Below are 25310 nucleotides of genomic sequence, written 5' to 3' on the forward strand. Positions count from 1 at the left end.
GTGGAGTTTTATCAATGAAAACAGATGAAATCCTTGCCCTCAAGAATCTTATAATCTAGTGAGAGGATAAAGGTAGTGAAAATCACAAATAAATAAATAACATAATGATTATACGATAAGCACTATTTTTTAAAAAGACTAATTGCCAGAGTAGAAGTGCTGCAATTTTATTAGGACAAAGAAACAGGACTGAGAAGGTTAACAACTGAGCAAATATTTAAAGACATGAGGGAGGGATCCATGGACATCCAAGAGAAGAGTATACCAAGAAAAGGGAAGAGCCAATGCAAAGGCCCTGGGGCAGGAGTGTGCACAGCATGCTAGAGAAAGACCAGGATGGATAGCTAAATTCGTTGTGGTACCAAATCTAATGTAGGGGGAGGCATACTTCCCACACTCCAATGAGCAATTCTCAGCCACAAGGGTGTCCAAGAATTCAACTCAATTCAGACACTGTATACTCAGAGACAGCATCAGATTCTATAGGTTAAAGGTTTGGTCCTGCAAGACCGTGCCCCACATGCACCAACTTCAGATGTCAGATGCAAACCCAGGTTATTACCTGTGCTCTGACCAACTGGCTATAAATCAGAGGTTCCCAAAACTTCCTCCTTGGGTTTGACTAATGTGCCAGAATGACTCAGAGAACTCAGAGAAACCTTTTACGTACTAGATTGCTAGTTTATTATAAAAGATATAACTAACCTAGGAACAGCCAGATAGAAGAGATGCATAGGACAAGGTATGGAGAAGGCATAGAGAGCTTCCATGACTTCTCCAGGTACACCATTCCCCCCAGATCTCCAGGCGTTCACCAAACCAGAAGCTCTCTGAACCCTGTTCTCATGCATTACATAGTGGTGATTGATTAAATCATTGCCCATTGGCAATTGATTCAACCTCCAGACCCTCTCCTCTCCCCAGAGGTCAAAGGTGGGATTTAAAGTTCTATTTGTCTAATCACATAGTTGGTTCTCCTGGCAACCCATCCTTAGGTTATGTTCAAAAGTCACATCATTAACATAAAATAGACACCTTTATCACTTTCGACATCTCAGAAAATCCAAGGGTTTGGAGAGTTGTGAACCCCTCTCATATATATATGAGAAATACATTTTGATCATCCGAATAACAAATATATATTTTTCTTATAAATCACAATATCACAAAACTGTTGCTAGAACACCTCAAGCCCAGCTCAGGGATCAATCAAGATTAGGCAGGAAGCAGAGAGCGCCTTAAAAGGAGTAATTGACGAGTGTTAAGTATAAAGACTCTTTAGGAAGCCTTGGACAGAGATAAGGTAAACCCGGGAGGTGAGGCCCTGGAGACCTTTATCAATAGCACTCCTCCCCCAGAAGGGGCCAGCAGAGAGCAGGATTCCTGGAGCCTGAACAAGGAAGGCTGTAGGAGAGGGCGACAGAGGTAGTCTTTGGTAAAAGAACTGAGTCATGGCTAACATCAGGCTTAGTGGGGAAGGAAACAGAGAGATAAATACCCCAACCTCTCTCAGCTCCCATCTGCCCATACCAAACCAACACCTACCATCGACTGATTCAACCAGAAGCCAAACACTGTGGAGAAAGTTTGAAGATTCCTGGGATCAGTCTCCTGAAGAAGAGAGCAGGATGGAAAAGGCTGGAAAATGAATCTGGGGGGACAAGAAGAGAGTGTCCAGGACAGAGAGAGAGCAGTAGGAGATAAGGTCAGAGAGATGTGTGGTTTTGTAAAGCCTGATAGTCTGTTTCAAGAATGTTGGCTTTTGCTCTAAGTGAAACATGGAGCCACTGTGGGATTTTTAGCAGGATACTGATGGTTTGACCTCTATTTTATAAAGAATCACTCTGGCTGCTAGTAGAAATGGATTGTGTGTGATGGAAGGGCAGGGGTGGAATCCACTGGCCCTGACTTGGACCACAGTGCTAACAGTGGAAGTGGTGAGAAGTGTTCTAATTCTAGATTTCCCAAGAAAATCTAAAAAGATTTCCAGATGGACTAAGAGTAGGATGTAAGAGAAAGGCAAGCATCAGGATGACTAATGTTTTGGCCTGAGCGCCTACAAAGATCCAGTTGCCTTTAACTGAGATGGGAGGGCCTATAAGTGAAGCTAACTTAGCTGCATGGGTGGGTGGTGGACATATTAAATTTGAGTCTATTAGACATCCAAATGAAGATACTGAATAGACTCTTGAATATACTAGTTTGGAGCTCATAAGAAAGATTTGGACTGAAAATATGAACTTGGGAATCATCAATATCGAAATATGTTGGAAATATGAGAAGGAAGAAGCACTACCACATGGAGAATCAAAGAAAGCTTCACAGAGGAGGTGGCATGTCATTTGCATCTTGAAGGATGGAATTTTGACAGCAGAAATAAGTGAGAAGAACATTCCAGATAAAGGAAAAACCACTTAGAAAAATGCTAGGATAGGAAATTGGAGGCAGATTTGGGGAAGGCTAGTAGAGTCAGGAAGTGCTATAAGTTTGGTATTAAAGGAAGTCAAAGGCAGAAATGGAGCTAGAACATAGTCCCTCACTTTCAGCTCATTCATGCATTTGTCGTATACTCACCAAATATTTCTGGACCACCTACTTGGTCTAGGTGCTATACTGTGTTCTGAATATAATAAAAACACATATCAAGCAGTCATTATGCATTCGAAGGTGCAAAAGTCACCATCAATAAAATGAAAAGACAACCAATGGAATGGGAGAAATATTTGCAAATCAAATATCTGATAAGGAGTTATTATCCAAAATATATTTTTTAAACCTCATACAACTCAATAGCAAAAAACAAACACTGATTAAAAATCAGCAAAGGAACATTTTCCAAAGACAGACATATGATCAAGAGGTACACAAAAGGATGCTTGACATCACTAATCATCAGATTAATGTTAAGTCAAAACCACAATGAGTTAACACTTCACTCCTGTTAGAATAGTTGTTAGCAAAAAGGCAAGAGATAACAAGTGTTAGCAAGGATGTATAGGCAGGGAAGCTCTTGTGCCCTGTTGGTGGGAATGTAAATTGGTACCGCCACTATGGAAAACAGCATGACAGTTTCTCAACAAATTAAAAATACAATTACCTGCAATATGATCCAGCAATTCTGCTTCTGGATATTTACCTAAAGTAAATGAAATCACTCCTTAAAGAGATACCTGTACCCCATGTTCATTGCAGCATTATTTACTAGAGCAAAGACATGGATGGATAAAGAAAATGTGGGACATAAATATATAAAGAAAATGTGAGATATAAATATGAATGTGAGATCTATATAACTATAAATATTAGCAAATGTAAATATTTAAATATCTACTTTTCATGGAATAATATTCAGCCATTAAAAAAAGAAATCCTGCCATTTGCAACAATATGGATGGACTTTGAGAGCATTATGGTAAGTGAAATAAGTCACTCAAGAAAGACAAATACTGGGGGATCCCTGGGTGGCGCAGCGGTTTAGCGCCTGCCTTTGGCCCAGGGTGCGATCCTGGAGACCCGGGATCGAATCCCACGTCGGGCTCCCGGTGCATGGAGCCTGCTTCTCCCTCTGCCTGTGTCTCTGCCTCTCTCTCTCTCTGTGACTATCATAAATAAATAAAAATTAAAAAAAAAATAAGTACCAGGGATGTGACATACAGCAGGGTGACTATAATTAACAATATACTGTATTGTGGGCACCTGAGTGGCTCAGTCGGTTAAGCGTCTACGTTTGGCTCAGCTCATGATCTCAAGGTCCTGGGATGGAGCCCCCACATCAGGCTCCCTGCTCAGCAGAGAGTCTGCTTCTCCCTCTCCCTCTGCCCCTCCCTCCTGTTCATTTTCTCCCTGACAAATTAATAAATTAAATCTTAAAAAAAAATACTGTATTGTACATTCAAAAGTTGCCAAGAGAGTAGATCTTAAAATTTCTCATCACAAGAAAAAAAAACTTTTAACTACCTGAGGTGATGGATGTTAACTAAACTTATGGTTGCAACATATACATATAACAAATCATGATGTATTCAGATATAATTGACATATGCCAATTGTATTTCAATAAATCTGGAAACAAAAGTAATAAAAGATAGAAGAATATAATTTTAAAAAAAAATATATTTATAGAACACCTATTTTCTGCTAGACACTCTTGAAGGCCCCAGGAGATAGAGCAATGGATGAAATAGATGGAGATCCACTCTCCTGAGGAATTTTCAGAGTGAAGTTTGTACAACTTTAGCAAAGACCCACCTGGCAAATAGGTCCCTCCTGGAGACTCACCTACAGCCCTCGTCCAAGAGCCTCTCACTTCTCACCCACTTTCTACTCCACCCTCTACATCGAGTCTCCCAGAGGCCAGCTCTTTGCTTTTTATAGCTAATACTTTATTTCAAATTTGTCTTTTCATGATGAGAAGTCTTTTTATATTCTATGGATCCCTGGAATAAATTTTCTGTCAACAAAGTAAAAAGCAAAGGGAGAGGGATCCCTGGGTTGCTCTGTGGTTTAGCACCATCTTCGGCCCAGGTTGTGATCCTGGAGACCTGGGATCGAGTCCCACATCAGGCTCCCTGCGTGGAGCCTGCTTCTCTCTCTGCCTTTCTCTCTTTCTGTGTCTCTCATAAATAAATAAATAAAATCCTTAAAAAAAAAAAAAAGGCAAAGGGAGAGAAAAAAGGAAAAAATTTCGTTGAATCCTCACAACGCACCATCAAAGCTCTATTAACATCAGCCCTAGTTTAAGAAAGACAAGGGGCCAGGAGTCTGAGTCACTCGCCCCAGCTGACTCAGCTAATAGGGCACAGCAGGGTCGGGTTTGGGTTCGAGGAGGGCAATGGGACTCCAGGGCTCCGTCCTTACCGCTCTGGTTAGTGCCTGTCACTCTGGCAGGAAGAGCCAAGCAGCATCTGTGGCCGGGTAGCCCTCAGAAGGTACCAGATTGCCAAGCCGCAGGCGGGGGGTGGGGAGGTGTTCTCCAGGCTTTCCTCTGCGCAGATGTGAATCGTGCCCTTGCCAAGGGTCGGGGGAGGAACTGGGAGCAGCAGCTGGGGACGCAATGGGGCCGCTGACCCGCAGACCAGGCCGAGGTCATCAGTGGCCGGCTCTGACCTCACCCAGGAGAGCTGATGTTCTTTCAACATGTCAGTTTCCTATTCTTTGGCTCCCGCAGCCAGCCTGGGGTCAAGGGCAGGCAACCGAAGCCTCACCCTGGAGGGCTGGCCTGCAAGTGTCCACTCCTACTCGTTCCTCTCCCGACCCACTTTAAAGAGAAAGAAACCGAGGCCCAGAAAGACTGAATCATTTCTTCAACACTTTTAGGCAGTTTTGTGGCAAAGCCTCTATTAGAACTCAAACCTCAGGACTCTCGGGCCAGCGTGCTTCCACAGAACACGCTAACACTCATCAGCTCAGGTTTTAAAATTAGGTTCCCTAGTGAGCAGGCTGGGATAGGATGGTGTGTGTGCTCGTGTGCGTGCATGTGAGGGTGTGGGCCAAGCACAGGACACGAGCCGGGGACTGACACTCCCCACCACTCCCAGGGAAAGGAATTTTTCTTCATTCCAGCTTATCTTTCAGGGAGATTCAGGTTTTCAGTCATCAGACCCAATGAAGGGCATGGGAAGGAGGAGCCCCAGCACCCAGTGAGTCCATGTCAGGTGTGTCTCCAGGGGACACCAGCATCTGGGCAACTAGAGGTCTGTGCATGGCTGGAAATAGCGAGAAATAGGGGGAACCTCAACACCATCCCCATGGGAGTTGTCAAATAATGAGGGTGTATTTAGTTGGTGGTGAAAAAGAATGAAGTACGTCTACATATCAGTCAAGGAAAGATCCTCAAGATATATTATGAAGCAGGGACACCTGGGTGGCTTAGCGGTTTAGCACCTGCCTTCTGCCCAGAGCGTGATCCTGGAGTCCCAGGATCGAGTCCCACATCAGGCTCCCTGCATGAAGCCTGCTTCTCCCTCTGCCTATGTCTCTGCCTCTCTCTCTGTGCCTTTCATAAATAATAAATAAATAAATAAATAAATAAATAAATAGATAGATAGATAGATAGATAAAATCTTCAAAAAAAGATATATTATGAAGCAAAAAGTAATGTGCATACAATGTGAACCCATTTATGTACAAAAGTAGATGCTAAATGACTTTGAATGTGTAGAAAAAGGACCACATCGACCTGATGACTGCAGTCCATTTACTCACTCCACAGATGCTTATGAGTGCCCTCTCTGGGCAGCAGGCACTGTGCTGGGCAAGGGCGTCAGCAGGAGGCAGAGTGGACACCATCCCGCCCTCCTGTAGCCCAGTAATGAGGGGACGGGGGACGGAGAGCGCATTCTGTATTTTTTTAGTTACTCCGTTATCTGAAGTTTTTAACAACAATAATTTATTTGTGACTGTGTGGTTATAAATGCGTAAATTCATAAATAAAAAAGGAGGTGTAAGGAGAAGAGAAATTCATGGCTAAGTGCGTGTATCTAGATGCCTTAACCAGCAGGGGGCAGCACAGACAGCATCTGAGCTACAGAGAGACTCTGGTGACCTGTTTTATTCCTTGCAGACACAGTGATCACAAATAACAACCTGTGATTGTACAGGAGGTCTCTGTTTATAAAACTCATCCAAAGTCATCGACTCCTTCCATCCTTGCACCGTGCCTGTGAAGCAGCAGGCCTGTGTGTACGTGAGGAACACGTCAGCTGACTTCTCTGAGGTCTTATTTCTAATAGTTGGCAGAGATGAGTTTTCTCACATATGGGGGTGGGGGCGTGTGTGACAGGGAATACACATACATAGCTTCCTCACTTAAAACTTAGAAGGCAACATAAACCAGAAACACAAACACACACACACACACACACACACACACACACATACACCCCACAGAATAAAGTCTAGATGCTTCTAACCTACACAGAGCCCCTTTCCTATAGCAGTTAAGCAAACAAGAGGAACAAACTTATCATCCACACACTTTCATGCACAATCGGCAAATATGAGAGAGAGAGAGAGATCCATTTAAATATAGAGGCTAGTTCTGATTTCGTAAAGTCTATCTTAGTCCCAGAGACTATTATTTTTCAAACGTGAAAGTGCAAACAAGTCTCTAGGGAATTTTAATAAAATGTAGATTCTGATCTTGTAGGAGTGAAGGAGGGCCCAAGCATCCGTATTTTCTAGCAAGCTCCTAGGTGATCAATGGCTACTGGTCTACGGACCACCCTTTAAGGAGTAAGGCCATATAGTCTCTTCCATTCCTTTCCCTGGATGGAGACCTCCACTTAGCATGAGATGGAAGCAACAGAGCTGCCAACCCCTCAGTTCCTTATCTTTCACTTTGTGAGCATCTCTCTCCACTGAGAGTAATTCCAGTGTTTTTTGTTTTGTTCTGTTTAATTCTAGTGTTTAAAGACTATGTTTTGTTCATACATGACTCTTAAACCAAGCCCATCAATTAACCTCAACTTCACCTGAAGAAACTATGATCATATCATAGCTCCAGGCTTCCAAGTCAATCCAAGGATTATGTTAGCTATTTTGAGATTTTGAGGTCCAATCCTCTGATTTGATGTGAGTCTCATGTATACAACACTGTCATTGACTTAAAGCAAAGAAAGAATTTTTGTTTTATTGTCACTCAGTTCCCATGGTTCTCAACTAGGGGCAATTTGCCTCCTGGGAATATTTGATAATATCAGAAGACAATTTTGGCTGCGGCGACTGGCTACTACATTCCAGTGGGCAGAGGTCAGAGATGCTGCTAAAATTCCTACAGTCCACAGACCAGCCCCCACAACCAGGAATTATCCAGCCCAAAATGTCAATGGCACCAGGGTCAGGAAACGCCACCCTGTTCAGTCCATTCATTCTGATCTATATCTTTGACAACTCATTGAATGGTTATTCATATACGGCCATAGACTCGGGCAAAGACAAAGATGACAGGCAACTTTTCATATTGGACCTCAGATGTCTTGCTTTCCATTACTCAGGGAAGTTGAGTGCCTGAGGGCCCAGTGTTTGGCTTGAATTCCAACTCTGCCACAGACAAGCTGGATGGAGTGGACAAGTTACGCAAAATCTCTCAGCTGTAACTCCCTCAGATGTCAAGTGACTAAAAGAGCCTTGAGGGCAGGGGTCTTTTTATAGCAGTTTCTATTTGGAACAGCAAAGTATATACATTCTCCTTGCATACTTGTGCGTTTGTTGAAGAAAAGAATACCTGGCTTGCTTATAATATAATCTTTTTTTTTAGCACTCTGATGTTGACTGCTACTTTTTAAATCTTGATGAGAGGCTTGAATGTTAGGATTATTATGATTGTCTGGCCCTTGTCCTGGCAGAGCCAGACTTGTGCCGCAGGATACGTACAGCATCCGATACTGTGTGCGTATAGTACTGGTAGTGGGAAAGACCGAAGGCTCTAGCATCAGATAGCCTGGGGGCAAATCATAGCTCCCCTACCTGAGCTTAGACATTTGGTTCACTCTCCCTAAGCCTCAGTTTCTCCAGTTGAAAAATGGGGGTAATAACGGTTCCTATTTCACAGGGCACTTGGAAGAATTAAAGTTAAATGAACATAGTGCCTGGCATACAGCAAGCTCTCAGTAAAAGAAGCCTTTATCATGCTTTTGGCCTCCCGCCTCCAAATCAAGGACACCTGCTCAGTTAGCTCTCCAAACAGAAGTAGAGACACAGTACTAAAATCAGAACCTGGCCCCAGAGACCAAGCTGACCCAACTCCTTTCTGCTGCATGGAAAGTCAGGAGCTCACCCTCCTTGTCTCCTGCTCCACGTGCCTGAATGAGTTGTTCTGGAACAAACACTCCTTACTCTTCTGCATGCCCACTTGGCCGTATTCAGAATATAATGCCGATGACTAGATATACCCCATTTTCATTCTGCTAAAAGGCCAAAGGACACTAATAAAGATGTCAAAGCTCAAAATTGTTTGGAGAGCAAAGAAACAAATGAGGAGAGAAAATGGCAGCCTTTGATTCAATAATGAATTTTGCATCAAGGGCTCGGGATTACAGCGCACCAGAGACCACACTGCCACACACGCTGCATTCCATTTTTTATGAGAAAGAGGAAAACAGGGGAAAAACACAAACTGGTATTAAAGGCATATTAAAGAAAGTGTATTCAAGCATATATCTTGATTTGAGCATGTGAGCCCAAACCATTTATATTTTATAGCACCATAAAAGCTTGGAGCTGAAAAGAAGCATCTAGTCCAATCCCTTCGTCTTCTAGATGAGCAAATTAAAGCATCTGGGCATTAAGTAAAAGGCCTTACACTTTCAGCCTTGTAGCAGCTGACTTGGGAAGAGAAACCTGGGGCTTGTGCCTTTAGCCACTCCTGCCTCGCTTAAGGACCTGACTCCTGGCTGGTAGGGGACTGGAAGGAAACTTGGAATCCTTCTCCTAGTATATGGTTCTCACTGGGCTTGTGCCGGTCATACATTCATTCAGACTCTTTACTGAGCACTTACTATGTGCCAACCACTGTTCTTGGTACCTGGGCTGCAGAGTTAGGGAAGATGCCGGATCCTAATACACTACCTTCCAGGGAGCCACGTAGTCCATAATAGCACACAAATCAGTTATACAACATAATCCTGGTGGTGTCTCATGCTCTGAGGGAATAAAATAGCATGTGTTGGTGGAGAAGGACCACCAGGGAAGAGACAACTTGGAAGATCCCTCTGGGAGGCAGCCTCACTGGAGAGGAGGCCTGAACCCTAAGAAGTAGCCAGTCATGTGGAAGTCAGAGAGAAGAGAGTTCTGATTAAGAGGAATAGCAATCACAAACACCTGAGGCAAGCGAGCAGACAGGAGGCCAGTGTGGCTGGATCAGAGTGAACAGGAGGAAGCGATAGGAGAGGCGATCAGAGCAGGCTGGGCTGCAGGCACCTGCCCAAGGACCCTAGGTGATGAAGGCTGGACTGAGAGCTGGACTGGAGTCTCTAGGCCCACAGTTTTTATGGTTCTGTGTCAACGATGCTGTGTAGCCCCTTTTCTCATGTTGAGTCACCACCAGGTCGGTTATAAGAGGACCCTGCCACACTGAGAGGAGCCTGGCTACGTCGTGCTCACACGCAGGACCTGGCATGGAACCGGTCTCCAAAACCAAGAGAGCCCCCAGCACCAGCCAGCATGGAGATGGAAAGCAGACCCACCCTTCTCCCCAGTGAGGCACCGTGACTCATACGGGGTTAGTCAGTCATGAACCAGCCCTGCCAGTCCAGAGAAAGGGTTTGAGAGAGCCCAAAGCTAATTTTTTAAAATAATTATCATTAATTTTTAATCACACAAGAATTCATGAATACATTTCCTCTACTTAAAAAAAATGAAATGAAACATGGTCCCTAAGGCAGACATCCTCTCAAGACACCTGTCCTACTCTCTTGGTCAGTGCCCCACCTCTCTCCCACCTGGAGCTAAATGCTATCATTATTTCAGACCATATCTTATCCCCTAAAATGCACTCCAAGGGAAGATAGTGTGCTTTCTATGTGGTCATTTTAATAATTTGTGGCATGCCATATATACGGGGCTGCAGCTTGTCCTCGCCCCCACCAGACACTGGGTCTTGAGCAGCATTCCAGGTTATGACATCAGCACCCACTTCATTTTGTTAATTGCTGTGTCCTCTTCCTTAGTGTTATGATATGCCACTGTTCATCTCCCCCCAAAGTGTCATTTACACTGCTTCCAATTCTCTTTGTATCACAAATCCAATCACACTACAATGAAATTTCCTCTCTGTCCAGTTTGTGAGGATTCCTCTATGGCACAAGGAGGGCTCTACTCTTGGGCACAGTTCCCGAATGGAAGCAGAATGGGTCATGGGAATTTCTAAGCACCTAGCGATCATCTAGACCCCAGGGATCTTTCCGTATGGCCAGTGCATCCTCCAACGCCTCTGGGGCTCTGTAAAAGGAGGGACTTAGATTTGACGAGCTCTAATACTAGCACAGCAGTGGCAACCTAAAACTCACCGATGCTGGGGAGCAAACTGTGGGATTCTCTCACAGATAGAGGCTTGTTGCCCTTTCAGAGGTTATGAGGTGCTTGCAGGAGGCCTGTGGATTGCAATGTAACGCCAAGCAGTGCAATGCACTTTAATGGTGTTCCTGGGGAAATGACTAGCACACACATACCGCAGCCTTCTGCTTGCCCTTTACCGTGGCCTTCCTGGATATCAAGGGATATGATGTTACCTTCTGCAAATTCTCTGTAAATAACTGAGCTCGTATAGCTAATTCGTAATGAGATGAGGGAAAACACTCATCACCTGCTTTGCATAGACTTTGGTTCACAAAGTACACAGTTTCTCCTTTCATTCCTGGAACAACCCTGAGATATACACAGGAAAGGGATAATTATAATATGTATTATAATAATGCTTAATGGCACCTGTTATTCACTACAGCTGAGTAGATTCAGACACCAAGAATTAATTGGTTGCCCAAGGTCACATAGCTAGGGTTTGCATAGAACCCTACTCAGGTCCCCTGATTGCCAATCCTTTTCTCTTGCACAGGGCAGCACTGTACTTTCTAGCTGTGCCGCCATGAAGACCCACCTGTAATTCTTAATACCTAGGAGATAGGGGAACCCTTGGCAGATTCTGGAGGATATACTGGAAGACCATATTCAGAGGTAGAAATTACATCTTAAAGAGCCAAGTGAATAAAGAGGGAAGGGAGCCAGTTCAGGATAGAAGGGCATGGGAGTTAATTTAACTGAACTCTGAGATGACTAAGTCCATGTTGTCTGAGAGGCTTTTACTCCACCCATTAATTAAAGATACTCTCGGGATACTTAAGCTAGCTGGTCATGCAAGGCCTCTCTAGGGAGGTAGCAATTAAGTGAAGACCTAGAGGAAGAGGAGCTTCCCAAAACAGGTGTAGGGAACAGCATATGCAAGGTGTCAAGATGGACAAACTTACTGCACGGCCAGGGACTCCTTCCATGCAAGGAACCAAAGGGAGCGGGGGGCAAGAGGTAAGGTGGGTTCCTCCATGACTGGACTGGGCATTCGGTGCTAGGGGAGCTCAGAGGATGGCTTCCAGGAGATGACAGGACCTGAGGGCTTCTGGAGGAAATGACTGGCATTATTTGAGGGAGGTGTAGCAGGTGTAGCAGGGGCAGAACCATAGGCTTAAGAGAGATGATTGGTGAGTAATAAGTAAGGCTAAGTCTTTTAATCTGTAAAACGGAAGAGCAAGTTAGAAGGCTCACTGGTATCGCTTTCAGACTCCAATAAGGAAATTGAGCACAGGGAAGCTTGACCAAAGGGAATGGCAGGGCTGAGCCTCCAGACCTACCAGATTCCCAACTGGAGCTGGCTCCACCCCAGCTCCTTGCTTCTGCTGGCAGGGTGACTGTCAGGAAGGAGGCTTGGGCTGTGGTCGGATGTGAGTATGAGGCCTCAGCAGAACCCTGTGGTGGGACCATCTGCCCAGAGCTCCCCCGCAGCCAGCACTGCAGCCCCCAACACTCTGATCTTAAAGCCAATTCCTTTGTTCCCCCCAGAAGCTTCCCCAAGACCTCGGGAACCCCTTTGATTTGTTTTTAAACATTTCTGCACAAAACAATGTAAGGAACAAGAAGAAAAGCACGGCTCCATCACCAAACCCTTTGGGCCAGAAAAACGGGCCTATGTCCTGCCAATTCCACCCCAGTCTGAGAGCTCCCCCAGGAAGGAAAAGGGCGCAGACATGGAGTCAGGGAGCACCACGCAAAGCACCATTTCCTGGTGGGAAGTCTGTTCTTTGCTCAGGGCCTGGGGCTCAGCACAAAGTAGTGGGGCCCCCGGGGGATCAAAGGTCTCTGCATCAGCCTGGAACATGGTCAGATCTGCTGCCAAACTCCAACCACAGAACATTCAGATGCTGAGGACTGAGAACACTAGGGTGAAAGATGCCTCAGGACTCATCTGGTCCAATCCTCCATTTATAGATGTGGCAACTCCGGCCCAGAGCGGCACCTTCAAGCCAGTCAGATTCTTCCAAGGCAAACAACAGCAGAGTACATGAGCAATACTAGATGCCTGGCACAGTGCTAAGATACTATACCTGTCATTGCCACCAACCCAAAGAGTGGGGTAGCTACTGCTATGACCCCAGCTTCACACGCAAAGAACTGACAGCCTAGACAGGTCAAGTCACTTGCCTGAGGTCACACCGCAATGACCAGTAGAGCCAGGACTAGCCCAGACCATTTTATCCCACTGCCCCCAAGGTTTCTTCACATCCCACTACATCAGGGCGGGAAACAGGACCCCTGACTTCCCAGGCTAGGAGGGCATTCCCATCCCAGGTTCATTAATTCTGAATGTGGTCTTGACCATCTGCACCCCACTCAGCTCTTCCACAAAGAAGCCTCTAGACTCATCACCTGCATCCGGTTCTGCCTCCCCTTGGACCTGTGATTTTCTCTTTCGTCACTTGGTTCTGTACCCCCACCTTCCCCACAACCCTACGCCGAATCAGGATGGCTGTTCCTTCTTCTTTGGCTCAGCTCATATGTCACCTGTTGAGAGAGACACCCGTCTTTTAGTGTCTACTACTGCCCTCTCTTCACTTGCTTTACACACTGTAATCAGAAGTCTGTGTTTATTTGTGTATTGTCTCCTCCCCTGTGTTTCTGGCAGGCACCGCTCCTGGCATGGATAGACACTCCATCAGAAGTTGTTGAACAAATGAACGAATGAGTGAATGAACTAGAAAACAAGAGAATACCTTAGTTCCTCTTCAGATAAATGTCTGCCAAGAAGCTTACAATTGCCCAAGTGATTCTGTTAAAACTACATAATCCAAAATTTTTGTTTGATCCAAGAGCCTGATAATTAGGAGTGTGCCTTCCCAGATCTTTTTTCTATGCATTATAAATATATGTATATGTGGTACCTATATGGGATCCCACTTGTGGAAAAGTGATTGAACTATTTTATATGACATGTATATTCTGTATGTTTTCTGTATTATATGATACATATGTCCACAAGTATACATTCTCCCCCCAAGAAAAACTGAATATATTTTTCCACAATTTTCTTATTTAACACATACCGTGAAAGTCTTTCCTCACTACCACATGTAAATCTCTCTCATGTTGTCAACAACTACATATCATTTTTCAAAAATAAAAATAAAAGTACTCACTCTTGGTGGGATATTCAAATAGTCTAGGAATAGCAAGCAGAAACCATTGGATCACAGGCACCTCTTCCCACCATTGCCACACCTCACGTGCCAGAAAGATTTTGTGTCCAGGTGAGGGTGTGTGAGGGGGGATTCACTCACCCTCACAATGGGCAGGAGCACACAGGAGTGGGGCGGGGAGGGACCTGCTCATGGAGAGGTAAGAATGTGGGATGCAGCTGGATGGCAGTGAGAACGAGGCAACTGGGAGGAAAAGCTGGGGAGCCTAGTGCTGGGTTAGTCAGGGAGAGCAGCGAGAGGGTCAGAAAATGGGAACAAGAGCTACAAACCACCCCAGTCAGGGACCGGAAGTCAGGACACAAGGGGCACTTTGAGCAGAAGAGAAGCATAATGGGGGCAGCCCATCCACCCCTTGAAGAAGGTGGAAAATCTGTCTCCCAATGGTTTTCCCACCTGGTTTTCCAACACCCAGGAGCATTTGCCTGTTTCCGAGTGAGACGTGTTTATCTCCATTCTGGAGTCTCAAAGTTCAAAACAAACTTCCAAACAAAGGGACCCTCCGCTCTGGCTCTGCGGTTTTCAGCTTCATTCTCTTGCAAAGACAGAGCCAAGGTTCTGCTTTCCTGATGACTTTCACAGCCAATTCCACCCAACATCCCACCCCCAGCTTCCTTCTGCGTCTTTCCTGGCTGCCTCCAATTGTTGTGGACATCCTCACGGGTAGGGTTGTTGCAGCTCCTTTTAACCCTTTTCTTCCTATCTTTAAAATTATGTAGGGAAAATAATTTCCCAGCGGAAGCACTTTGGGGCATTTAGAGTGGACCAAAGTTCTCTCCAAAGAGCTGAATTCATCAGGATCCAGTTGCAGATATTATTAAAAACAATCCTAGACCAGAAGAACCTCTCAGTAAGCTCCTGGCAGGTGGAGAATTCTGAGACATATTTTCACGGCCATCCCTCTGTGGAAAAGCCCACCAGGTTTACAGAAGTAGAAAATAACAAGACTGTCTCTGAGGGTAGGTGTCAGTGAGGGATGATACTAACAATCAGCTCACATCATCTTCTTTTGCTAAGCATTACATTGAGTATTTTAATACACACAATAATCCAGGAGGTAGGTTCCATATTATACCCATTCTACAGATGAAGAATTTGAGGCCAGAGAGTATCTCGCCCAAGGTCCCACAGATACTAACTGATGGAGCTGGGACTGAAAATCAGCCAGGCTGGAAACAGCTTCGGGCTCTTAACGAAGCCACCACTGGATTTGCCTAATTCATGCTTTGCTAACTTAATTATTGTCTACCACCCCTTCCCCAAGTAGGAGTTATATTCCAGGAGAACAGGTCCTTGTCTGTCCTGTTGTATCCCCAACAGCCAGCACAGGACCTAGCACAAAGTAGACTGTCAATAAATGAATTACTGAGTAAATGAATCAATGCATGAATTCTATGGTTTTATTTGACTCTGTCCTGTTATCTGAAAAATTCCAAACGTTGAGGCTCAGGGTGATAGCTACGTATGTTCATCAAATAGTCCTATTAATTTGACCTGTTGAACTTACCTGAACTTTTTCCCAGGAAAAAAAAATAAATCTTTTTCCAAGTATTAGGATGTGTAGCAAGCAACATGAAACTTAGGAATTGAATAAGGAATCCCAATCTGAAAATGTAAAGAGAAAGTATAAATGTAAAGAGATCTTTTGGAATCATATAAACATTTACTAATCACTTACAAAGCTGTTCTGGGCCCCCTGCCTTTTTCAGTAGGACAAGTGGTCCGTGAATCACGTGGGATACTTATTTAAAATGCAGAGCAAGAAAAACCAGGAGCCTGGGAATCTGCATTTTACAGCCATCTCACTTGTAACCTAAACAAAAGTTGGAGGCCCCCTGTGAGGCCATGAAGGTTATTCCCCATCCATTGAAAACAAACCCTAACAAGCTACCAAAATGCATTTCAAAACCAGTGACCCTTCCATGTATCTAGTGATTCCTTAAGCACTGTCCCATCTTGGGATCATGAGCCATAGCGATTTTTTTTAACCCAGTATAAGGCAGAAACGTTGTATTTATCTACAAGATAAATGTTCCCCATTTTTAGGAAGATGACTACCTAGCCTTGCCCTGATACCTCAGATTCTTGTGTGCTGAGTCACTCTCACACGGAACCAAGCTAGTGAGAGGGTTCGGTCCAGTTCCACCCTGCTGTGCTGTGTGTCTGTCCTAGGGCAGGTACTCCGCCTCTGTGACCCCTTCTTTCCCTGTCTCTAAGTCCGGGGTCTGAGGGTTCACGACATCTTGATTCTACACATGCTCTAAGCAGGGATCACGGAGTCTCTCAGTCTTGTTTTGCTATACCCAAAAGTCATGCTTCTGTGACCATGCATTAGGTTCAGAAGGTGACGGAATAAGGAGTCTGAGGAATGTAAAAAAAAAAAAAAACCAAAAACCAAAAAACCCCACCCCACTGAATCCATCATGACCAAAATATCAGAATATAGCTTTCCATAATACACACCTCAAGAACCAATTACAAAAATAATAGTAGTAATAATACTTTAGAGGAGAGTCAGCTGTACGAAACCTGGGTGAACCAGTGAGGCTGAGTCATAGGGCCCCATACCTGCCTCGGCCTCAGATGGGGACGAGTCTCCAGGTGGGGCTTCCTGGGGCTTCTTCTCCTCTGGGGACTGCGCAATATCAGGTCCAGAAGAGACCTGGGGCCTTCTATCAACAGGTGTTCGTTGATACCCCGGGTGTGCCAGGCGCTGTGCCGGCGTTGGGGAGCCCCGTGGTGAGCCCCGCGGGCACGGCCCATACTCCCACTGAGCTGACACTAGCCGGGTAGGGAGGTGATAAGCCATTGTCCCAAATGACTCAGTGATCAGGGGTCCGGGGGGGGGGGGGGCAGGAGGGGACACCAGGGGGAGGCCGCAGGAGCCCCTCACGCCTCCCCCACTCGGTCCAGCGGGAGCATGAGGCCTCGGCAGCAGCGAGCGGCTCAGGACCCGAGTCCAGGGGCGCGGGGTGGACGCGGACGCGGGCGCGGACTTGGCAGCCACACCGTCTCCCTGCAGAGCCCGGCTTTCCCGCCAGCCCCTCCCGGCGACGGCGGCTTTCCTACCGCCGCGGAGCCCGCAGACCCGAGCCCCGAGGGAGCGGAGGGCAGCGCCCGAGCGCCGCGCGCCCCCCGCACGGGGTCGCCTCCACCCGCCCGCGCGCCCCAGGCCCGGGAGCGGCCCGCGGCGGCCCGGAGCGGCCGGGAGCGGCCGGGGGCGGCCCGGGGGCGGGGCGTGGCGAGGCGCCGGCGCGTCCGGCAGGTGGCGGCAGCGAGCGGCCGCGCCCCCCGCGCCGCCGGCCCGCGAGCCCGCACCATGGATGGCGAGCTCCCGGGGGTCGCTGTGCTCGCCTCGGAATTCGAGGCCGCCGACGAGGACCGGGATGCGTGAGCCGGCCGCGGGGGCCCAGGCAGGGGCCTCTGGCTCCCGACGCTGGCCGAGAGGTGGGTCCCGGGGCGGTGGCCGCTCCCGAGGCCGGGCGGGGACGCGCTGCCCCCGCCCTGCCTCCCCGCGGTGCACACCCCCTTCGGGCTCGGGGGCCGCGGGGCGGGAGTCGGCGGGGTGCGCGCGGGGGGCGGGCGCTGGGGCCCCCGCTGCCCGGGCCGTGCGCTGCCCCGCGCTCCCGCCGCCGCCGCCGCCGCCCTCACCGCCCTCACCTGCGCGCGTCGGTCCCCGGGCCCCGAGCCCGGCGGCTGCAGCCCGGACCGCGAGGGGCGGCCGCGGGGGAGCGAGCACCTGAGGACACGGAGCTGGCCCTGGACTGCCCTTTCACCCCCCAGGTGATGAGTGAGGCCGGGAGGTCGCGAGCTTCCAAAAGCAGCCGGGTCCTGCGTCTTGAATGAAAGAGCCAGCGCGAAGGCATCACCATGAACACGAGCAGTAAGTGGGTCCTCCTCTCCTTTGCCATGGGAACAGGGTGGGGGCGGGAGGTGCGGCGCCGGAGGCAGCCTGGCATCGCCGGACACGCGGCCCCCAGGCTCCCTCCTGGCCCCTCTGTGCGCCCCGGAAGGGGGATGTGGGTCCGGCTTCTCCTGACAATTTTGCTCATGTCTTATTGGCAGCAGCACTTGCCTCTGCGGGGAAGGCTGCTCGGCTCCTTCTAGCAATGCCTGGGAAGGCCTAGGAAGCACTAACGAACGTGGCCATTGTCTGACTGTGGGGGCTCTAGGAGACCTCCCTGCACGCAGCTGGGGAGCCATGGAGGGGCCCGGCTTGTCCTGAAGCCGAGAGGAGCAGGGAGGCCGGCCCGGGCTGCTGGTGGGTGGATGTGGGCAGGCAGTGGGCTGGGAGCGAGCAGTTTGATAAACAAATCGTCAGGAAGCCACCTTTGGGTCTAGAGATTGTGAAATATCCTGCTCCTGTGCCTGCAGCCCCACGGGCCCGGCGCTGATTTCTGCACACACCTACAGGCCGCGTAGCCATCCCGAGAGGAGAGAAAAGAGACAGGCCCTTTGGCCAAGATCTCTAACATGCCAGGGGTAACAACTGCTTTGCAGAGACAGGACCAGACATTTTGCTGCTGGGCTGGGCCTCAGCTGCTGAGAAATGCAGGCAGAAATACAAGGAGGCCCTGTATGTGTCTCTTCAGTGTGGTCCCTGTGACCGTGGGCACCCACTGTCACCACCACCCTGGAGAGGAGATCTGGGTTCAAGTCCTCCCCCTCCCGCCTCCTCATCAGCTCAGCTTGTCTGGGTGCTCCCAGGAGCAGGTGGGATCGTTGAAGCGGAGGACCCAAGGAACATTCGGGTGCCTGGGTCTGTGACTTTCCCATCAGTCTCCTCTCTGGATCCCAGATTGCTGGTCTGTAAAATGAGAAGGGTTGAATCTAAATCTGTAAGTTTCTTTTTAAAAAGCGAGAGCCGAACAGCAAGACCAGAAAAATCAGTACCTTCTGAGGCTGTGTCCAGTCCAAAGCCACCGTTTCTCCACCCTCCCTCCATTTCAAGCCTGTTGGCCTGGAGGGGAGGAAAACAAAGCAAAAGCCAGTGAGATAGAAATGAAATATATTTATTTACTATGTATTTGTATGACTCATCCCTCTGCTCTCTTCCTTTGTGTATTACATAGCTCTGCTAAGCGAGTGTGGCTGAACTCCCTCTGCCTCTTCCAGCCAAAGAATTTTGCCTCTTGATTATGACAGGCAGGAACGGTGCTTTGGCTTCACACCGGGCTCTGGAAAAGAGCAAAATTCTGTAGATCTGATCACCTAAGTGGGCCACATGTTTCCCCCTGCGTGCTTTCAGACGAGTAAAGATGTGAGCTGCCTGTCACTTCTCACTATCTCTAGGGGAAAGGTGTAGTTATGGGAGTCCTTTCTCACTACATGATAGGAGAGAAAGATGGCTCATCTGTTTTTCAAAAAACTAAGAAATAGGTTCACAAGCAGCTAGCCTTACCCTTTTCTCTTGTCCCATTAGCAACACTGAATATGCCTGAAAGAAGAAAACAGCTTTTACTTTTTTTTTTAAACAAACAACAACCAATTGAGCTGAATACCGCAGGAGACAAGGACTCACAAAAATGCTACTCCAGCCTCGTATACTTTTTCTAAGTAGGGAGAGTGTGTTTATTTTCCAGAGGTAGTGGAAAATAAACAGAGAAGCATGACTTGGGTGACCGCTGAGGTCCCCGTAAGAAGTGCTCCTCTAAGGGCTACCCTGGGGAGCACTGTGGCCACTGGTGCTCAAGGCTTGGGGGCGGGGCTCCATCATCCCTGAGGCTGCTTCCAAGCCTGAGAGTCTGCAAATGGAGAATATAGAAGTCAGACCTCATATGAGCGAAGCAGTGACAAGGCCATAGGGGCTGGGCGTTGGCAGGAGGTCCTTGAGGTGACCTGATCAAAGCAAAAATGCTCTCCCCTTTGGGATGTAAAATTCTTACTTAATCCTGGTACCTGAAATGGAACCTAAGAGACAATCTTACTCAGTTTTTCTCTCCCTTCCATTTATTGGATCCTCACCCTCCACCAGTCACCGTGCTCAGCATCGTACCTGTATGATCTCCCCAACTGTCACCCGCACCCTGGGAGATGGTGGTACCACTACAGTTTCATGGGTTACACCTTGTAGCTATGAATGTTCACCAACTTCCTCAAGCCATGCAGTTAGCTGTTGGATTATGAAAGGTGCTTGGATGTGTTGCATTTTCATAATGGGAACCATTCCTAATCAGTGGCTCAGATGGCACCAATGAAGTGAGGGCAAACCATGAGATGACTATGAAGTTATAATTGCTTCATCGGAGCAAAAGAGGAGTTCAAGGCTGTGGTCTTGGGGCAGTATGTGAGAGCTGATATATAGCTGGGGCTCTGGGATCAGCTGGCCCCAGGTTCTGGTCCTCTTTTTTCACTTATTAGCCACGTGGTCTTCAGTATGGTTGTCTCACCTGCAAAATGGGGATGATGGGACCCACCTTACGTGGAATGGAGATAAATATTAACACAGCACGCAAAATACAGGGTGTGATGCCTGGGCCATCACTGGCCTCATATCAGCGAGGGTGGTCAGGCTGTTCTCGTGACCACAGTGGTTGGTCATTGTGGTTGTTGTCATCGTGGACTCTATGTCATTAGCAAGGAGGTCACTCAGCCTCTCCGATGTCACACCGTGGTCATAAATAGAGAATACCAGAAGTATGATTTTGAGGATTAAGCGGGATCATGAGAAAATGCTTTGTAAACATATGTGAGTTGTTTTTATCCGTAAATGAGACACACGTGGCTCAGATGGCAACACCAGGGGAGTGCTCTGTCAGCAACTTCTCAGTGCGCTTCTAGTGTCTTCAGAATCCTTTCCTCCAAAATCTAGCTGAGTTTTCGTATACCACAGGGTGGGAATTTGAGAGAAAGGGGTAATTTTGGAGGTTGATGGAGTCGATTGGTGGTATAGACGTGGGCAGAAGGCCCACCCTGCCCCGCAGCAGAGGGAACGTCCCCCTGATGTATGCTGTTCGTGTGCCCTGGCTCTGTTCCTTCCAAGCCTTATTTGTCATCCATCCCATCATGCTCATCCACGTGCCTGCTGGCCACTTTCCTGAACCCACACAGCAAGGAAGGAGCTAACCCCAGGCCCATCACTTTTACACGGTCCCTGGAGCCATGGAAGCACCACCATCTAATGTGCAATAATATATTGTGAGGCAACAATGAATCTTTGGGTTCCCTATAGGTTCCCAAGCCCCTTGGTCCAAAGCCAGGAGAAACTGAGTTTACCTCAGGTGCCAGAGACCCTGAGCTCCAGAGTTGACTCTGTGTCCCATAAAATGCCATTCTCCTTGCATGGGCGAGAACCCCCCAAGCTCCTGAAAACTGTGGCTTTTGTAGGCACAGAACTCAGCAGAGGCCCATTCTTCAGGCTGGGGAGCATCACGCATACCACGTACGGTAGTGCAAGAACCATCCACCTTCATTTAATCAACTTTTCCTGTCCTCTGACCCTTTCCTTGGGATCTCTCACGGATTGGCATGCCAAAAGGTTACCGTTTGGGAGTAGACTGTTTTGCTAAGGGAGAGCACTGAAGAGTCACATCACCCTTATCGTGAGATAAGCAGACACCATCCTGGGCGTAAAAAAACCTGAGCTCGAGGGAATGGATTCCAGAGTTCAAATGCAAGATCTATGGTGTACTCTGTGATCATGGACCAGATAGCTCACGTCTCTGAGCCTGAATTTTATCATGTATAGAATGCGAGCAGTAATGCCAAAGTGCAAGGTTGTCCTCAGGATGAAGGGAAATAACGTGAGAAGGTCACTGGCATCGGGTCCCAGGGGATGAAGTTGAATCTGAAGTTGAATTAGCCATAGAGCAAAGTTCTGGAATGAAAGGATCAGAAAAACCAAACCCTCTGGTTGAAAATTAGCATATGTTACTGTTGTTGTAGGTAGCACGAGGTTCTGTTCAAAGGAAAGCCATAGCTTCCTGAGGGAAGCCTTTGGGAAGATTATTAACCTGGTATTGTATATGGCATGGGTTGGAAAGGGCAAGACGGAAGTTAGGATCCCAGCTGAGAGACAATCACCCCGGTTCAGAAAAGGTCTGAGGGCCACGATTTTGATGGTTATAAGAATAGAAATTGGGGGAAAGATCTTTTAGGAAATAAGATTTGCATGGCCTCTCTGCTGTTATGTTATATGATAAAAAGAAGGAGAAGAGTCTATCAGTTAGGGTCCTGGCAGGGAACAGATGGGCAGTTTGAAGGGAGTTAAGTAGAAGGAATCTTTGCAAATGTATGAGGAGGGTGTAGAGAAGCAAACAAGAAGCGAGGATGGCCCAGTACTAGAAGGCTGGCAACTGCCTGACCTCCCTCACCTCCCTCCCTCCATCTCTTACTGTGCTCCCCATTGGCCCCATCCAACCAGGGGGCAGAGGGCAAGGAAGGCAGTTGATGGGCCCATCATATTCAGCCTCGCAGGGCACAGTGCAGAGTAGACAAGGCAGCAGGGTGGGTGCGGGGAGGCATGGGGGCTCAGAATTGAAGACACCCAGCCCAAGGAGCAAGATGACCATTCTCTGCCAGGTAGAGATGACTGTATTCTTTATAAGGATGGAGATTTTTTTTAAAAAAAAACATGCTTCCCAAATGAATGAAGCCACTGTCGACAAATGCATCCTGGAGGCTAGGAGCGGGGCTGAAGAATAATGCAAGGAACAATTTTAAAACCATCCCAAATGAGTTTAACACATCTCTGAAAATCACAATGTGATTTCAAGAGTATTTGTAGTGCACAAAGGAAGTGATATCAATTCTGAACCCCAGCTTTCCTATCTGGCAAAGGCTTTATCTTGCTGAGATAACATCTGGCGTGTGAATGGTCAACAACTGGCAGGCCCCCAACAGTGACCAGGTCCCATTGTACAAGAGCAGAAAACAACCAGAAGGTAAAAGCACCTCTGACTTTTTGAGTACTTCACCAGTTTAATTGTTCTCCTTTGGTTCTTAAGGGCATAGACTGGAACTTGCCCTTTCCTTGCTCTGTGTCCTTGAGCAAGTCACTTACCGTCTCTGTACCTCACTTCCATATCTGATCACAGGGGAGCTTATGATAGTGCCTCTCTCATAGGGTTATTGGAAAAAAACGTATAGGTTAATAGCTGTGAATTGCTTGAAACACTGCCCAGGCTGTTGCAAGTGTGTATAAAACAAATAAAACCAGTATATATTAGTTTGCTAGAGCTGCAGCAGCAAAGTACCACAGATTGGGAGGCTTGAACAATAGAAGTGTATCATCTCACAGTTCTGGAAGCTAAAAGTCTAAAATCAGGGTGTCGGTAGTATTGGGTCCTTCGAAGGGCCCTGGAAACCATCTGCTCTGACCTCTGTGCTTGGGTGTGGATGGCCATCTTCTCTACCCGGGACCCTTCATCTGTGTGTCTCTGTGTCCAAATTTTGATAAGGACACCAGTCATATTGGATTGGAGCCCATTCTAATGACCTCACCTTAACTTCCTTACCTTTGTAAAGACCATACCTCCAGATAAGGTCATATTCTGGGGAACGGAAGCTAGGCCTCTAACAGATGAATACAGTGTTTGTTACATCAACGATTCATCAAGAAGATTTTTCCATGGGCTGTTTCCCCCTGAATATCAGCCACTCCCCAGGGCGAGTAGAGGATGCTATCCTCTGACCAGCAGGGATGGAGCCTCTCTCCTTAAGAACCTGAAGGGTGGCGCTCACATGTCAGAGGTCCCCAGAAGGGAATCTGGGAGGTGGTTTAGTATTCTATGGCTCACTCTGTCTGCAGAAAACACAACTCCCATTCCACCCCCATCCAGGTCATTATGCACAACTGTAGCATCTCAGTGGTGTAACAGAATTTATGGTCATGGTATTGGTTTTCAGTTGGCCTTGTTCCTGGGAATGTCCAACCTGGGTAATAAGAATTGGATCATTCACTTGTTCACTCAACAAATATTTACTGACCACCAACTCTGCACCAGACATGATGCTGGGGACACAGCAGTAAATATAACAGACATGGCTCTTGTCTTCGTGAGTCATATAGGCCCTAATAAATGGGCCACCTGATGGCCAGCATGATACGGCATGTTTTATTTGCCCTACCTGAGATTTTTAATGAATTTATTTGCCAATGGCGAGAAATTGGGAAATTGAGATTTAAAAATTCGAATTTCCAGCTTCTCTTAAAAACGGGGTGGGGAGGGGAGCCTGGGTGGCTCAGTGGGTTAAGCAACTACCTTCAGCTCAGGTCATGATCCCAGAGTCCTGGGATTGAGCCCACAACCGGCTCCTGCTCTCCCTCTGCCCCTCCCCCTTGCTTGTGTTCTCTCTCTCTCTCTCTCTCTCTCCCCCTCTCTCAAACAAATAAACAAATAATCTTAAAAATACAGGGGCCAGGGGAATATCTGCCATCTCTGCCCCTGTTTTCCTACATGACAACAGTCAGCAGGCCTGCCTGCCTGCCTTTGGCAGGGTGTGTACTGGTCTCTAGGCTGCCTGGTTGCCACCATTTCCTCTTAAAATGCACAAGGACGGCTTTGTATTTTTATGTTCCCTTGCCACTGGAGGCATTTTATTTTTTTTTTAAAGATTTTATTTATTTATTTATTTGACAGAGAGAAAGAGTGCACACGGGGAGCAACAGAGGGAGAGGGAGAAGCCGACTCCCCACTGAGCAGGAAATCCACCACCTGCTGTGAGGCTCTATCTCCCAGGACCCTGAGATCATGACTGGAGCCAAAGGCAGACACTTAACCCACTAAGTCACCCAGGCACCCCAGCATTTTAATATTTAATTCCCAGTCTAGTAGGTGATCAATATAACATCAAACATGGAGAAGTGTGTGTTCACATAGAGATGCAGGAACTGCAGCATATCTGCTCATTTTTACTGGAGAAGGTTCTATCTAGTGTTAGCAACTGATTAACACCGCCATGCCATTGAAGTCCTCTTGAAGTGAGCAAAATCCTGCTGCATAAATAAAGATTTCCCCAGCTGACCCATTCCCAGAAGGGTGATATCATATCCTGTCCGATACAGTTGGGCAAACATGTCCTGCCCCTGTCTCCTAGAGGTCAGTTTTGTTTCCAGGGGAACCTAGTAGTAGGGGG

The 25310-nt window shown here is 47.4% G+C and overlaps 2 protein-coding genes across 23 annotated transcripts in view; one reads left to right on the forward strand and one right to left on the reverse strand.

The window, feature by feature from the left end:
* The window catches only part of SH3TC2 (SH3 domain and tetratricopeptide repeats 2), a 113198-nt gene extending 88937 nt beyond the window's left edge, over positions 1-24261 (reverse strand). For 5 of the 19 annotated variants that reach the window (XM_041747658.1, XM_041747656.1, XM_041747655.1 and 2 more), the window contains exons 1-2: positions 17895-18106; positions 15742-15839 (exon numbers count right to left, since the gene is read on the reverse strand). In XM_041747658.1, the coding sequence (XP_041603592.1) occupies positions 15742-15839; positions 17895-18106 (310 nt within the window). The other 14 variants (XM_041747674.1, XM_041747668.1, XM_041747661.1 and 11 more) reach the window with 10 other exon arrangements.
* ABLIM3 (actin binding LIM protein family member 3) overlaps positions 17525-25310 on the forward strand; it is a 111206-nt gene continuing 103420 nt past the window's right edge. For 2 of the 4 annotated variants that reach the window (XM_041747680.1, XM_041747681.1), the window contains exons 1-2: positions 17528-17681; positions 18018-18117. In XM_041747680.1, the coding sequence (XP_041603614.1) occupies positions 18105-18117 (13 nt within the window). In that variant the 5' untranslated portion in view covers positions 17528-17681; positions 18018-18104. Of the gene's footprint in view, positions 17682-18017; positions 18118-25310 lie in introns of all 4 variants that reach the window. The other 2 variants (XM_041747682.1, XM_041747679.1) reach the window with 2 other exon arrangements.

Source organism: Vulpes lagopus, chromosome 3 (assembly GCF_018345385.1).
Source record: "Vulpes lagopus strain Blue_001 chromosome 3, ASM1834538v1, whole genome shotgun sequence".
Taxonomy (NCBI): domain Eukaryota; kingdom Metazoa; phylum Chordata; class Mammalia; order Carnivora; family Canidae; genus Vulpes; species Vulpes lagopus.